A 16,287-nucleotide genomic window follows, 5' to 3' on the forward strand; every position below is an offset into this window, starting at 1 on the left:
ACCTGTTAAATAACAGTATCATGTCTGTAGACATGGCGCTGATAGTAGCTTTCTATTAAGTGAGCTTGTTTTGATGGGCCAAAAATGAAGGTATGCTAATTAGTTTCTGTTTTTTTTATTGTACGTCATGTGGATATATTACTTCGTTTCAGCTGTAAGATTGATCATCGGAGAAATAATAAAAAATACAAAATATTTTAATCTGAAGGTAAATGAAAAAAGGGGGAAAGAGATTAGCGGTTTTTGTGCAAAAAGTACGTAGAAATTATATAAGAAAAGTAAAATTAGTGTTATCATTTTATATTTAAAGTTCGGCGAGAAAAGTTAGCACGCACATCTTTTGTGAAATGGCATTAAATCACGCATCTGTCGATTGTAATATCATTATGTCACACATCTGTCGTGTGTAATATCATAAAGTCACACATCTGTCGTGTGTAATATCATTATGTCACACATCTGTCGTGTGTAATATCATAATGTCACATATCTGTCGATTGTAATATCATAATGTCACACATCTGTAGTGTGTAATATCATAATGTCACACATCTGTCGTGTGTAATATCATTATGTCACACATCTGTCGTGTGTAATATCATAATGTCACATATCTGTCGATTGTAATATCATAATGTCACACATCTGTAGTGTGTAATATCATAATGTCACATATCTGTTTTGTGTAATATCATTATGTCACACATCTGTCGATTGTAATATCATAATGTCACACATCTGTAGTGTGTGATATCATAATGTCACACATCTGTAGCGTGTAATATCATAATGTCACATATCTGTTGTGTGTAATATCATTATGTCACATATCTGTTGTGTGTAATATCATAATGTCACGTATCTGTCGTGTGTAATATCATTATGTCACATATCTGTCGATTGTAATATCATAATGGCACATATCTGTTGTGTGTAATATCATAATGTTACACATCTGTAGTGTGTAATATCATAATGTCACACATCTGTCGATTGTAATATCATAATGTCACATATCTGTTGTGTGTAATATTATAATGTCACACATCTGTCGATTGTAATATCATAATGTCACACATCTGTAGTGTGTAATATCATAATGTCACACATCTGTCGATTGTGATATCATAATGTCACGTATCTGTCGTGTGTAATGTCGTATGTCATGTCCTCTGCTAGTGCTCTTAAATTAATGAATTTTGAAAATTCCTTAAAGTAGCAATCACAATATTTCATTGTCAAAATCTAAGGTTGTCGCCTGTCAGTTATTTTCATTCTTGTTTTTTTCTGATCAAAATAAGGAACAAGAACACTTTATAACACATCGTCATTTAACCGATAACACTGTAGAGCGCCGTCTTTTTAACCGATAATACTTTATACTACCGTCTCTTTAACCGATGATACTTAACAACATGCCGTTTCTCAAACCAACAAGAATTGGTGACGCCGCTTCTTTAATCGAAAACAATTTTTAACTTCGCCCCTTTAACTGATAGCACTTGATAGTACCGTCTCTTATATTGCTAACACTTTACATCCCCGTCTCATTACCTGATAATACTACTTTATTACATCGGCTCTGTGACCCCTAACACTGGCTTACCCCGCCCATCAAATCTTCTCTTTAACTGATAAGACTTATAACACCCCATCTATGACTGCTAACACCGTCCCTTTAAAAAACTACATGTAACAACCTGCCTTTAACCAGAATCATTTTCTAACATCGTCTTTTTAACCGATAACACCTGTTTACACCTTGTTTTTTTAACCTGATTCGCTTGCTAACACCGTCTCTTTAACCGATGACTCATGCTAACAACTTGTTTTTAATCTGACACGCTTGCTAACACCGTCTCTGACCGATAACACCTGCTAACAGCTCGTTTTAAACCGATAACACATTCTAATACTGCCTCTTTATCCGATAAGAATTAATATCACCGTCTCTTTAACCGGTAATACTTTACAACACCGTCTGTTTAATCGAGAACTGGTATTAAGTAATGATAGCTTAACCTAAATTTGAGCCTTTTATAAGACGCTGTATGCCTAACCACAGTTTCTTGTTATTTTCTACACATCTATAATAGTTCACAACCTAGAATGTCTGAATCAAGTTAAGGTGATTATCTTCAAATTGGCCGTCTAACACGAACCAGGTATGTTCATGTTTAGGCTTAGTCAGGTTGATGTTAGGAATATTTCGCTCCTAAACGCTATGGAAATATTTTTCGTCTTCATATTTTGCAATATATATCGGCTTTTTAGGGAGGAAAAATTAACTTAATTTTGTATGAATGCAGATCTTGACAGCGGTAATTAAAGATATTCACATCGTAATGAAGTACACAATGCCGAGAAAATAGCCGGGGAAAATAATTAGGTCTGAACTCCGAATGGTGTTAAGTAGCACCACAGATGAAATGGCCATATGATCAAAGAAATAATGGTGATATAGCCAATCGTACATCCTCGGCAATTTACAACAAAATGTTCCGGAGGTACTTAGATCAATCTCTTTTAAAAACCCTGTATATCCAACAGGACTACGATACAGAGAGTATTTTACATCAGTGATAGGCGTGTGAAACGAGGCCAAGACATTTTCATTTTACCAAGACTCGTGAAAAGATTTATAAAAAGTCACTGGAAATGGAAACGAATTTAAGTCAATAAGTCTATATTTACATTTTGCATAATAACCTCCCATTAACTCTGTCCTAATTTGGATTTCATTCACTGAACAATAACATGATGTCATCTTTACCGACGTTACGTGGACGCTTTGCACTTCGCCTCAGATCACACGCATTATAACTTTACGTTAATCATTTAGCTGAGTATGATTTTCAAAAAGCTTTTCCAGTATGCAAGGAGAGAGGAAAACAAGTTTAATTATGGAAAAAAGACACGATAATGTTTTAAAAAAATATCCTTAATGTAGATATAACTATTGTGTGTCTATCAGATTGACGTTCAATGGTTAAATGGGAAGGTAAACAGAAATGGCGATACTCTCACCTTGTAGCATTTTCTTGATGACGTCACAACGCATTTAATATCATAATTTGACATCATGAAGCTATGATGTCATTAAATAAACAACGGGAACCTTCAGACAATCTAAGCTTTGCTAGATCTTTTAACTTACAAACGTGACCACAGGAAACTGATAAAAACAAAACGCACGATAGAAAAAAAAGTGTCTACAGCGCCGTCCAAATTTCGAGACACCAGTGTATATAAAACATCGTTTGAGCAACAATTCTACACCAGGAGCTATTATCAGAAGACACCCGGAAGGTCGTTTTCTTATCTCTCGGATTTTCCTATAATCCTGACCACGTTTTATGATTTTATAAATAGACTCTCGACGGCAATTTCCTTTGTAAAATGGTAGATCTAACATCGAGATTTAGGCCTCGTGCCTCGATAATCTGCGGCTGTTGTCACAGTTTAACTGGTAAGTACTGTTAACATTAGACGTGTCGACTTACAGAAGATTTCGGAGTTTAAGTCAAACAGAACCCCCACGGTGTGGAAGCCATGTGCAAAGCTAAAAATAGAATAAAATTCAGTGTTAACAAGTTTCTTTTGCGAAGTTCATGACCGAACCAATTCGCGAAAAAATTATTGTTATGCATAGTAAAGTCTGTTTCGGTAAAGTTAATGGTACCAAATAATGCACAATAAAGCTTGTTTCAGAAAAAGTTTTTGCTACGTTTGGTAATGAGCGAAAGTCGACTGAATTACTGTTTACCGTAGTGTGTATTATTTTGGATTGTTGCTTTTTCGCTGTTTTCGAAGGTGGAGCAAAATCACACAAAACAGATGCATTAAAAATGAAATCAAACGAGAAAACGCTTGTCCATTATACGGCTTTCGTGAGATTTTATACTTTTTTTTATTAAATTAAAAAAAGCTTGTTTCCATGAAAAAGATTATAATGATTTCATTCTTTGTGAGTCTTTATTCTCTTTATTCTATGCATGGAGATGACGTATGTTTCTGAGAATCGTGCCTCATATTTTGAATTCACTATCGTAAAAAACAACAATTCCGAAACATTTGTATCCTGTCTGAGAGGTTCCGGGTAAAATGGAAATATTATGCCGACGTTAGATACCTCCAAGAGTGGACTAATAAGCCTCAAGGTGTCCCGTAGAATCTCCGGAGACCCACTGACTGTGTTGGTTAATTCGTTTATATGGGTTCGTGTGTGAGAGCTGTCGACTTTCCCAATTAGCCTTCTGTCAAACGATATTCTCCTTGGAATTGATAGTATCGACAAATATAGAATTGCGAGATGTTATAGTGACGTAATCCGTTTGGAAGTGAGAAGGGCCATACTTGGCGGTGTCTGTCTACTAAAACGAGGAAAGAAGAGCATTTAGTGTCACTGAATCAATAAAGATGTGACGTTGAATGTATACAGTTGTGCATTGAGTGAGTCCGGACCAGTCTAATAATAGTATGTTAATTAGGCCACAGTACACTAATTTTGTTGCTAATAATGAGGTTTTATTTGATTTACGTAATGAGCACATTACAAGCTAGCATTACTAATTGCCTGAATACATTTGTATAATAACACGTAAGCACCAAAGGTCGTGGTAACAATCTATGTTGTGTAATGCCGTGTACCCAAGTGACCCTCTGGAAACGCTATACACAGTAACTTCAACCACATGATCACCTTAAGTCGGTCAGAAATATATTTCACAAATAATATAGAACTTTAAGACTGCGTACAAAACCGTAATATGTTCACAAAAAATACATTTTCACAAAACAACCACACGCGTAGTAAACATCGCGGGTCACTTGGAGGCGGAGGCACTTGCAATCAGTTGGTGGCGATCTTACTGAACATCATACAGGAGGTCCGTCGCATCCTATTTAGATCAACAAGAGTATTGTCAAAACACGACATCACAGAACGATCCTTGATCTCAGCTGAGAAACACAGACCAACACGGGCGAGGATCGAACCATGCCCCTCGGATGTACATCCAGGTTGAATTTGTTTTATGCTTTACTGACTGAGCTACCTCGCGATCTTAAAAGTATAAAGTACATTGTAAAAGTGGTATTCAACAAAACGTATGTGTGTTAAGTATATGATATGACTCCATGGATTTTTTTTTTTACAAAAATGATATTGAGTACAAAGAGTGTGGCGTTATTTCACCTTTTTTTTTTTAACAAAACATGTTTGTCAACTAGCATGCAGATTGATAATGAGGACAGGTGTGTATGTCAGTTGCCATGTAAAAATTTCCTATAACAGGTGAGTGAGATGTTCTTTCCAGAAACTTTGGGGAGAACTAAGGTCAGTGTGTTCCAAAGTAATCATCGAAAAGAAATTAGGCATGGCACAATATCTCAAAATGTGTATTGCCGGGAGTTTCTATGTAACAGTTGTCAAAAACACAAAAAGAAAAAAAAATGTCACAATATCCGGAAACAAGCATTGAAATTACAAACTTTTAAACCGTCCGAGTGGCATTTAATTATTTGATGTTGATGTTAATATTCTTATATATAAATTAATTTATTTCAATGTTCAAGATTCAATGTGTGCTGGAAAATATTCCTTTTTTTAATGTTTAGATACAAAATTTTGTTCATCTTTCATAAGTCAGCCGGATTTCAACACTAGCAGATGGGTCGGTATGGTATGCGTACCAATTTGCTAAATCAAAAGGTTGTAACTAAGTAGCATATATAGTTACCCAAATAAACAAGTAAATAAATAAATTAGAATATAATCCTTATATGTACATTTTAATATACCCCTATATTTATATAAAACATCAAACAATTAACACTCATTCTTCAGAGTTACAGTGTACGCCGAACTCAATAGAACACCTACAAATGTATATCATACCGGAAGCAGTGCATGCACACCAACAAAATAGTTCAAAGATCAAATTATTAATGTCTTCCATTTTTAAGAAATATTTTTGAGACTAGAAATATTATGTAACATTAGAATTTCATGTCTCATCGCAGTTAACAACATTTTCATAACATTTAAAACTTAGTTTTTACACACAATAAAAAGACTGTATTCTTGCGCAAGCCTACTCACCGACCGTAACAAGTTTAAATATTAATTTTTTAAAACTTAGCTATGAATGTGTTAAGCTGATAGATGTATGTTGTGTGGCGCTTCACAGCATCATGTCTGACGATTAAGTTTTCGTCAGCTTTTTCTGACCTCGACGGAAGTTCACAGCGTCCATTGCTAACCACATACAGGTAGTGATTCCTGACAATAGACGTCAATTCTCATCAGGTGTGCACACTAGTGCTGGGATACGTAGATAGAAATATAATTCTCCAGACGGTATTTTATCTTAAGAAATGCCAAATGTAATTTGTTTTAGTTCAACTATCTTTCCGCCTCCCATTAGGGTAGATACGAGTAGGAATAATACCTCCTACAGCTACCTATTACTATACTGTTTGAACGGCTCATCATAGCTGTAAATTACACCTTAGAGATATGACGAAATTATCTAATTATTCCCCCTTCCCTCAACACCCTCATTCCCCCTCTCCCAAATCCCTGAAGTCACAGTAGATCTATTCCCGTACAGAGTAAAATCATTTCAGCAACGTCTGATGTGTTGCTTCGGACTGATAAATCTGTGTGTAGTTCTATGGGGTTTAAACTTTAAACGGTAAAGGATTAGCTGCTGTTTTGACTGTGAAAGAACTCAGAACTGACCGGAAGTAAATGTTGTCAAGAACACAATACTTGCCCATGTTAATTTTAAGGACACAGGACTGATTGGCGTTTAAACGGACAAAAGATTACTAGATATTTAAATTTTTAACGGACATAGACTGTTACTTGTCAGACCGAATAAGTACATGTACACATGTAGATTCGATAACGGTCCTACTGTGCGGGATCCTGTATCGCTCTTAAGATTTCTTCGTATTTCAAATTGTCACTGGGATATGAACATATTTCTTTCTCAGATATTTAGAATTTTGAGTAAATTTTGTCATAGGTTTCTTAAGATTAGAAAGAAATAAACAAAATATTAGATATCGTTAGAAACTTACTTAAGGTTCGATTCCGTCCTTATATATAAACATCCTCGGTATTCTAGAGGTTATGATTACTACTGCACTCTGCACCCTTGGAATATTTGATGTCAGAATAGTGAGCAAAACCCCTAAATATCGAGGATACATATATTACACGGTCTGCTGCAAGGACTTTAGCCCCCGCGAGGCAAAAGAAGGAGGAGGAGGATGAGGAGGGGGAGGAGAGGATGATGATGATGATGAGGAGGAGGAGGAGGAGGAGGGGGAGGAGGATGTAAGGAGGAGGAGAGGATGATGATGAGGAGGAGGAGGAAGAAGAAAGGAGGAGGAGAAGGATATAAGGAGGAGGAGAGGATGATGAGGAGGAGGAGGAGAAGGAGTAGGATGGGGAGAGGGTGGAGAAGGAGGAGGAGGAAGAGGAGGAGGAGGAGGGAAGGAGGAGGGGAATGAAGAAGAAGAAGGAGGAGGAGGATGTAAGGAGGAGGAGGGGATGATGATGAGGAGGAGGAGGAGGGGGAGGAGGAAGAAGAAGAAAGGAGGAGGAGGAGGATGTAAGGAGGAGGAGAGGATGATGATGATGATGATGATGATGATGATGAGGAGGAGGAGGAGGAGGAGGAGGAGGAAGAAGAAGAAAGGAGGAGGAGAAGGATGTAAGGAGGAGTAGAGGAGGAGGAGGAGGAGGAGGAGAAGGAGTAGGATGGGGAGAGGGTGGAGAAGGAGGAAGAGGAGGAGGAGGAGGAGGGAAGGAGGAGGAGAATGAAGAAGAAGAAGGAGTAAGAGGAGGAGAGGATGATGATGATGATGATCAGGAGGAGGAGAGAAGGATCAGCAACAGGCGAGTCAAAAGAACAAGAAACAGAAGAAAATTGTATCGCCTTGATACACAACTGAAATTCTCTCCATACTGGTGAACGTCGGAAGTATCATCAGTGTTGTTTCTGAGATATACTAAGTAAATGGTATCGTTTATTCATGTGAGAGTAATTTTGTTATCCACACCAGATAAAAAACGGTGTACTTTTATCTGATACATGTAAAAGCTGTTAGGACTGATTATATCACAGATAAAATCGGACAGTAAAAAATAAACCAGGGAGAACTATAGCGACAGTATCACATGTGCTTGGCGGTCATTATCGCAATGTATTTCCTGGATGGAAACACGTGTGTTTATGATATTATATTTGGGGTATATTGTCACGTGTATTTGGGGTATATTATCACGTGTAAATCGGTGATATTATCACGTGTATATCAGTGATATCATCGCGTGTATATCGGTGATATTGTCACGTGTATTTCGGGTATATGATCACGTGTATATCAGTGGTATTATCACGTGTATTTCGGGTATATGATCACGTGTATTTGGGGTATATTATCACGTGTAAATCGGTGATATTATCACGTGTATATCAGTGATAATATCACGTGTATTTCTGTGGTATTCTCACGTGTTTTTACAGTGATATTATCACGTGTATACATATATGAGTGACGTTGATTAGCGTTACAAGATCTCGTCTTTTACAGAGAGTCATATTCATGTGTTTTTGGTATGTGATCACGTGGATTATAGGAACATTAGCTTGTGTTTTAGGTTGAAATTATCACGTGTTTCATGGGATGTTCATGGGGTAACTAGGGACGCCAGATCTTCCTTACAATGAACATGTATCAACGTACAAGCCATACCAAATAAGGAGTTGTTCAATGAAATTTCACGCCCCTGTGCTTCTTACACTGTAAATCGTTGTAGTGCGCCCGTGCCTCCTAATCACTACCTTTGCCTTCGTTATACCGGTCCCTGTGTCTTTTATACACTATATCTACATTGCCTCCGTTGTACCGGTCCATGTGTCTTTTATACACTATAACTACCGTGCCCCTCCATTGTACCGGTCCATGTGTCTTTTATACACTATAACTACCGTGCCTCCGTTGTACCGGTCCATGTGTCTTTTATACACTATAACTACAGTGCCTCCGTTGTACCGGTCCATGTGTCTTTTATACACTATAACTACAGTGCCTCCATTGTACCGGTCCATGTGTCTTTTATACACTATAACTACCGTGCCTCCATTGTACCGGTCCATGTGTCTTTTATACACTATAACTACAGTGCCTCCATTGTATCGGTCCATGTGTCTTTTATACACTATAACTACCGTGCCTCCATTGTACCGGTCCATGTGTCTTTTATACACTATAACTACAGTGCCTCCATTGTACTGGTCCATGTGTCTTTTATACACTATAACTACCGTGCCTCCATTGTACCGGTCCATGTGTCTTTTATACACTATATCTACAGTGCCTCCATTGTACCGGTCCCTGTGTCTTTTATACACTATATCTACAGTGCCTCCGTTGTACCGGTCCCTGTGTCTTTTATACACTATAACTACCGTGCCTCCATTGTACCGGTCCATATGTCTTTTATACACTATAACTACCGTGCCTCCATTGTACCGGTCCATATGTCTTTTATACACTATAACTACAGTGCCTCCGTTGTACCGGTCCATGTGTCTTTTATACACTATAACTACCGTGCCTCCATTGTACCGGTCCATATGTCTTTTATACACTATAACTACAGTGCGTCCGTTGTACCGGTCCATGTGTCTATTAAACACTATAACTACCGTGCCTCCATTGTACCGGTCCATGTGTCTTTTATACACTATAACTACCGTGCCTCCGTTGTACCGGTCCCCGTGTCTTTTATACACTATATCTACAGTGCCTCCGTTGTACCGGTCCATGTGTCTTTTATACACTATAACTACAGTGCCTCCGTTGTACCGGTCCATGTGTCTTTTATACACTATATCTACCGTGCCTCCGTTGTACCGGTCCATGTGTCTTTTATACACTATAACTACCGTGCCTCCGTTGTACCGGAATATGTGTCTTTTAAACACTATAGCTACCGTACCTGCGTTGTACCGGACCCTGAGATAGTACAAGGACTCTGTGTAAATGTTTTTTTCTTAGTCATTTATTTGTTAAATTCCATCATAAGTACTCTGTAGAGTGTGCCTTCAGGGAGGACACGACCTTGATGATAACCATGTGAAGTGACAGATTCGAATTTCAATTTTTAAATGTCGAATGTCAGAGTATTTCATCAGTACATGTTACACAGAAACATATGCAACTAGGCCTGAACATAAAACCACATGTGCAAAAATCGTAATATAAACTCCAGCGAGACACTATTCATTTTTTTGTGTTATAAACTATAACGAGACCCTGTTCTGTTTGTTATGTTATAAAATATAACGAGACACTGTTCTGTTTGTTGTGTTATAAACTATAACGAGACAGTGTTCTGTTTGTTGTGTTATAAAATATAACGAGACACTGTTCTGTTTGTTGTGTTATAAACTATAACGAGACCCTGTTCTGTTTGTTGTGTTATAAAATATAACGAGACACTGTTCTGTTTGTTGTGTTATAAACTATAACGAGACAGTGTTCTGTTTGTTGTGTTATAAAATATAACGAGACACTGTTCTGTTTGTTGTGTTATAAACTATAACGAGACCCTGTTCTGTTTGTTGTGTTATAAAATATAACGAGACACTGTTCTGTTTATTGTGTTATAAACTATAACGAGACACTGTTCTGTTTGTTGTGTTATAAACTATAACGAGACACTGTTCTGTTTGTTGTGTTATAAACTATAACGAGACACTGTTCTGTTTGCTGTGTTATAAACTATATCGAGACACTGTTCTGTTTGTTGTGTTATAAACTATAACGAGACAGTGTTCTGTTTGTTGTGTTATAAAATATAACGAGACACTGTTCTGTTTGTTGTGTTATAAACTATAAGGAGACACTGTTCTGTGTGTTGTGTTATAAACAATAACGAGACACTGTTCTGTTTGTTGTGTTATAAACTATAACAAGACCCTATTCTGTTTGTTGTGTTATAAACTATAACGAGACACTGTTCTGTTTGTTGTGTTATAAACTATAACGAGACACTGTTCTGTTTGCTGTGTTATAAACTATATCGAGACACTGTTCTGTTTGTTGTGTTATAAACTATAACGAGACAGTGTTCTGTTTGTTGTGTTATAAAATATAACGAGACACTGTTCTGTTTGTTGTGTTATAAACTATAACAAGACCCTATTCTGTTTGTTGTGTTATAAACTATAACGAGACACTGTTCTGTTTGTTGTGTTATAAAATATAACGAGACAATGTTCTGTTTGTTGTGTTATAAACTATAACGAGACACTGTTCTGTTTGTTGTATTATAAACTATAACGAGACACTGTTCTGTTTGTTGTGTTATAAGCACATTCTGTTCGGTTTATAGTTAACTCTAACGATATCTGTATTACATTGATTGATGGCCGTTGTTTTTCAGATGGTGAATAATTTATCGTATCATAAAGGATAACTTTGTGGTGAAATATTCAGAATTTTGATTGATGTCAAAAAAGTCCGTCAATACAGCACAAAAACAAAGTTCTATAACTTACCTTTTTTAATTCTTAAGGATTTTTAAATTTTCAGTTTGGATTGTCGAAAAAGAATTTGATCAATTTTGTTTTAAAGCCATTGTCATAAATACATATAAAGATCACATGCTCTATCGATACGGAATGTGTAAAACTGCCTGATGAGCCAGCACCATGATTTCGTACATTGTGATTTATATATCTTATAGAAAAACAGGTACATTGATTACATATTTTATCACCATATCACAATAAAGGTTTCCCCGGAAGATGTACATGTCAAGTTACAGAGGTCGAGACAGAAATTTTCAACAACCCTTCGGAGTGAAGTACATAACCTTTTCAACACACAGCGGCGACAGCTATGTTCTGTGTATAGGTGAGTCTCATGCCCTCGTGAATCATTGACTATGGTAGGGTACATCCTCACACACAGATGTTTAGGGTACAGCACGGTGGTTTTAATGTCATCTACCACCTATCGGATAAGACGTGACATTAACCGAACACCGGTGTGGTCTATAAGTAATATGGGGGTAATGTATTATTCCTATCTCCTGGAAGTGACACGGATTCAGGACACTTCGTCTGAGTACTGCTTGGTGATTAAAATCAGCGTTATATATTCCCACACTTGTTGGTGTCAAACGGCAGGAAACTGGAGATATATCTCAAATTAGGAGATAATAATGATATTAAACGAGAATTATATTATCAATGTGAAATTCAGCGAAGCATGTTGGAGTTTCAATAAAAAACTGCAATATTTCTATCATTCAGTTGTGTATGTAATGTTGCATTGAGATCGGATTGGCACCATGTAACGTCATACGATATTTTCCCCGGCTTCCAGTAATCCGAAAAAAATTTTTTTGGCTCTATACAGATAATTTTCTCTTATTATCACATGATATAAACAGTTTTTTATGATTTCTGAATTGAAATTATCGTTTCTGCTTAAGATTAGAAATTAACATTAAATCAATCCGGTAGATATAATCCGGAACGTGTCCTTAACCCATGAAATTATACCTTTTTCCTAGTTTTTTTTGAAAAAATTGGGTTAGTGTAATTCTGTTATAACATGCAATAAGGTACATACCCGAGAAACGTCAGCAGAACTCCAATCATACTTCCGAATGTCACCCAGGACACCATTTTGAATGAATTAATCCGATGGTAAAGAGGAAGTCAAATAAATACACGTCTTTTACAATTGTTTTGTGGACGGTAAATTCCCTAAGCACCCGTAGTGTATGTCTCCTGAATGAACAGTTTAATTAAACTTTCCGATTTATTTAAACACAAGAATTGTTGATTTTTGGTTGAATTTCAGGAGTTCTTTAACATCAGCGAGCTATAACTTAAATCAATTGAGGAACACCTTGATGTAGGTCCTTGTCGTGACATCAACCAGTTCAATAAAACATTCGCTAGTTCCTATAGTAATTGTGAAACGAACGCACCCCTACTCAGAACCGACTCGAACACGACCGTAGTACAATGGGATACAATTAAGTACTGTGGGTACTTGATGTCGTAGATGCAGTAGTATTAATGTGTCTGTAGTAACCCTGGCCTTACTATAGAGGATATACACACTAGAACACCGTCTCCCACTGCTGTGTCTATCCTCCAGAGCACGCGCGTCTGTACGAGCACTCTACGGCAGGTGCGTAGTGGTTTTGTCCCGGGCCGTTGCCGAGGTTTCGTATCCATACGATATCTGTCACTATTCGGCTTGGCTCACGTGTATAGTTAACACATAAGTGATTTCGTTCTCTATAAATACTTAGTGTTACATTGTTCCTAACAAAGCATGGTGTCACTCGTACTATCTCAGAACTTGGTGTTACATGGTCCCTCTCAGTACATGGTGTTACATGGTCCCTCTCAGTACATGGTGTCACTCGTACTATCCCAGAACTTGGTGTTACATGGTCCCTCTCAGTACATGGTGTTACATGGTCCCTCTCAGTACATGGTGTTACATGGTCCCTCTCAGTACATGGTATAACATGGTCCCTCCCCGTAACCGATGTTACATGACCCCTCTCAGTACATGGTGTTACATGGTCCCTCTCAGTACATGGTATAACATGGTCCCTCCCCGTAACCGATGTTACATGACCCCTCCAAGTACATGGTATAACATGGTCCCTCCCAGTACATGGTGTTACATGGTCCCTCCAAGTACATGGTGCTACATGGTATCTCTCAGTACACGGTGTTACATGGTCCCTCCCAGTACATGGTGTTACATGGTCCCTCCCAGTAAATGGTATTACATGGTCCCTCCAAGTACATGGTGTTACATGGTCTCTTTCAGGACATGGTGGTACATGGTCCCTCCCAGTACATGGTATAACATGGTCCCTCTCAGTACATGGTGTTACATGGTCCCTCCCAGTACATGGTGTTACATGGTCCCTCCCAGTACAAGGTATAACATGTTACCCCCCAGTACATGGTATAACATGGTCTCTCTCAGTACATGTATTACATGGCCCCTCCCCATATTTGCTATTACACGGTCCCTCCCAGTGCATTGTCCCTCTCAGTACATGGTGTAATATGGTCCCTCTCAGTACATGATGTTACATGGTCCCTACCAGTACATGGTGTTACATTGTCCCTCCCAGTACATGGTATAACATGGTCCCTCCCAGTACATGGTATAACATTGTCCCTCCCAGTACATTGTCCCTCTCAGTACATGGTGTAACATGGTCTCTCCCAGTACATGGTAATACATGATCCCTCCCAGTACATGGTCCCTCCCAGTACATGGTGTTACATGGTCCCTCCCAGTACATGGTGTTACATGGTCTCTCTCAGTACACGGTTTTACATGGTCCCTCCCAGTACATGGTGTTATATGGTCCCTCCCAGTACATGATGTTACATGGTCCCTACCAGTACATGGTGTTACATTGTCCCTCCCAGTACATGGTATAACATGGTCCCTCCCAGTACATGGTATAACATTGTCCCTCCCAGTACATTGTCCCTCTCAGTACATGGTGTAACATGGTCTCTCCCAGTACATGGTAATACATGATCCCTCCCAGTACATGGTATAACATGGTTTCTCTCAGTACATGGTGTTACATGGTCCCCCCCAGTACATGGTGTTACATGGTTTCTCTCAGTACATGGTGTTACATGGTTTCTCTCAGTACATGGTGTTACATGGTCTCTCTCTCAGTACATGGCGTAACATGGTCCCTCCCCGTACATGGTATGACATGGTCCCTCCCAGTACATGGTATAACATGGTCCCTCCCAGTACATGGTATAACATGGTCCCTCCCAGTACATGGTGTTACATGGTCCCTCCCAGTACATGGTGTTACTCTGTCCCTCCCAGTACATGGTGTTATATGTTCCCTCTCTAAATATTATGTAAATAGTGCCTCTCAGAACGTGGTATATGATACACTACTGGTGATATATTCGCACCGTTAAGTATCCTAACTGACAGTTTTTGAGAGATGTTCTCAGCTGAGAATAGGAGTATTGTTACAGACATATTGATGCATTCGGAGGATTAATCCTTGCTATATTAATGTGTAATCTCCATTCTCTTTGTAGTGTGTGTGGAGTGGAGCTCGTCTCGTTCCGTCCCTGAGAAGGCTTTACGATGTACGTCCGTTATTGATAATAGATATATAATATTCTCTTTGTTCTTTTTTTGTCCTTTATGCCGAACAATATCTAGCGAAGTTTTAGAACTGATGTATATGTATAACGTCTACCTAACTGTTATGAAATATATCAGCACGTGCTCATGGGAAAGGGATGACATGATAAAAACGAGAAGATAAGGGTAGAGGAAAGAAAGAAAGAATAAACAGTGGAACAAAGGGGAGTAACTTATTATGAATGTAATGATAGAGAGAAAGAATAAAGGAGAAAGTTACAAGGGGGTATAAGTCTGGAAAACGAACGAAGGGGGGATGAATACTACGGAATCTGACAGTGTCATTTTGAAGTTTGTGATGCTCGGTATAACGAGACAATCACATTTGTTACTAAGCAACTCTTGGTTATCATTATAGATATAACGAGGGTAGAAGTATTTACTTATCTCGAATACAAGATCGTGATAGCGTGATAAACAAATAATATATATATATATAAATTAGTTAATAAATAAATAAACAATTTTGACATGTTCAGCCTTCTTTAGTATACAGGCCTCGGACAGAAACGTAATGAAGAGTTGACAATGGAGGAAAATGGGTAACATGGCGATGGAAATAAGAATGGGATTTTGCAAATAAATATTTCTAAATCATATATCATATATTTCTGTTTCACAGCGCTAATCAAGTACTGAAGACAGATTGGGAAACTGTTAATTCAAGCGTCCTTCGTTTTATATGACAACTTAACTGTTTTCGATAGACATAGCATATATATTTTGCGTATGCTTTAAGCACAGTCGTGTAGCCGTTAAGGAATGGTCTTTTCAAGATGGCAGATGCAGACGGCCACAGTTTGTAGGTGCTCACTTTAAGCTAAAATTTCACTGATTTTTGGATATAATCTGACGGGTACCACACGAAACTCAGATATACTTGAAATTTGCGATACACTGTTTGCACGGTGCTGTTATGGTCATAATTGTGAGCACTTCGCAAAGTCGGGAGAACTGTTGAATTCGGCATCGAGGTGGGACTTGGTGTGATATTTCTCTCATATCGGAATATTTAAGCAG

General features: G+C 38.0%; 1 protein-coding gene across 1 annotated transcript in view; it reads right to left on the bottom strand.

Annotated features, from left to right (window-relative positions):
• LOC132548342 (acetylcholine receptor subunit alpha-like) overlaps nt 1-13,232 on the bottom strand; it is a 56,413-nt gene extending 43,181 nt beyond the window's left edge. Inside the window, exon 1 of the mRNA XM_060212199.1 lies at nt 12,667-13,232. Coding sequence (XP_060068182.1) covers nt 12,667-12,722 — 56 coding nt within the window. The 5' untranslated portion in view covers nt 12,723-13,232. The remainder of the gene's footprint in view (nt 1-12,666) is intronic.
• Between the last annotated feature and the right edge of the window lie 3,055 nt (nt 13,233-16,287).

Source organism: Ylistrum balloti, unplaced genomic scaffold (assembly GCF_031769215.1).
Source record: "Ylistrum balloti isolate Yb309-2 unplaced genomic scaffold, AGI_CSIRO_Ybal_v1 Utg370008, whole genome shotgun sequence".
Lineage (NCBI taxonomy): Eukaryota > Metazoa > Mollusca > Bivalvia > Pectinida > Pectinidae > Ylistrum > Ylistrum balloti.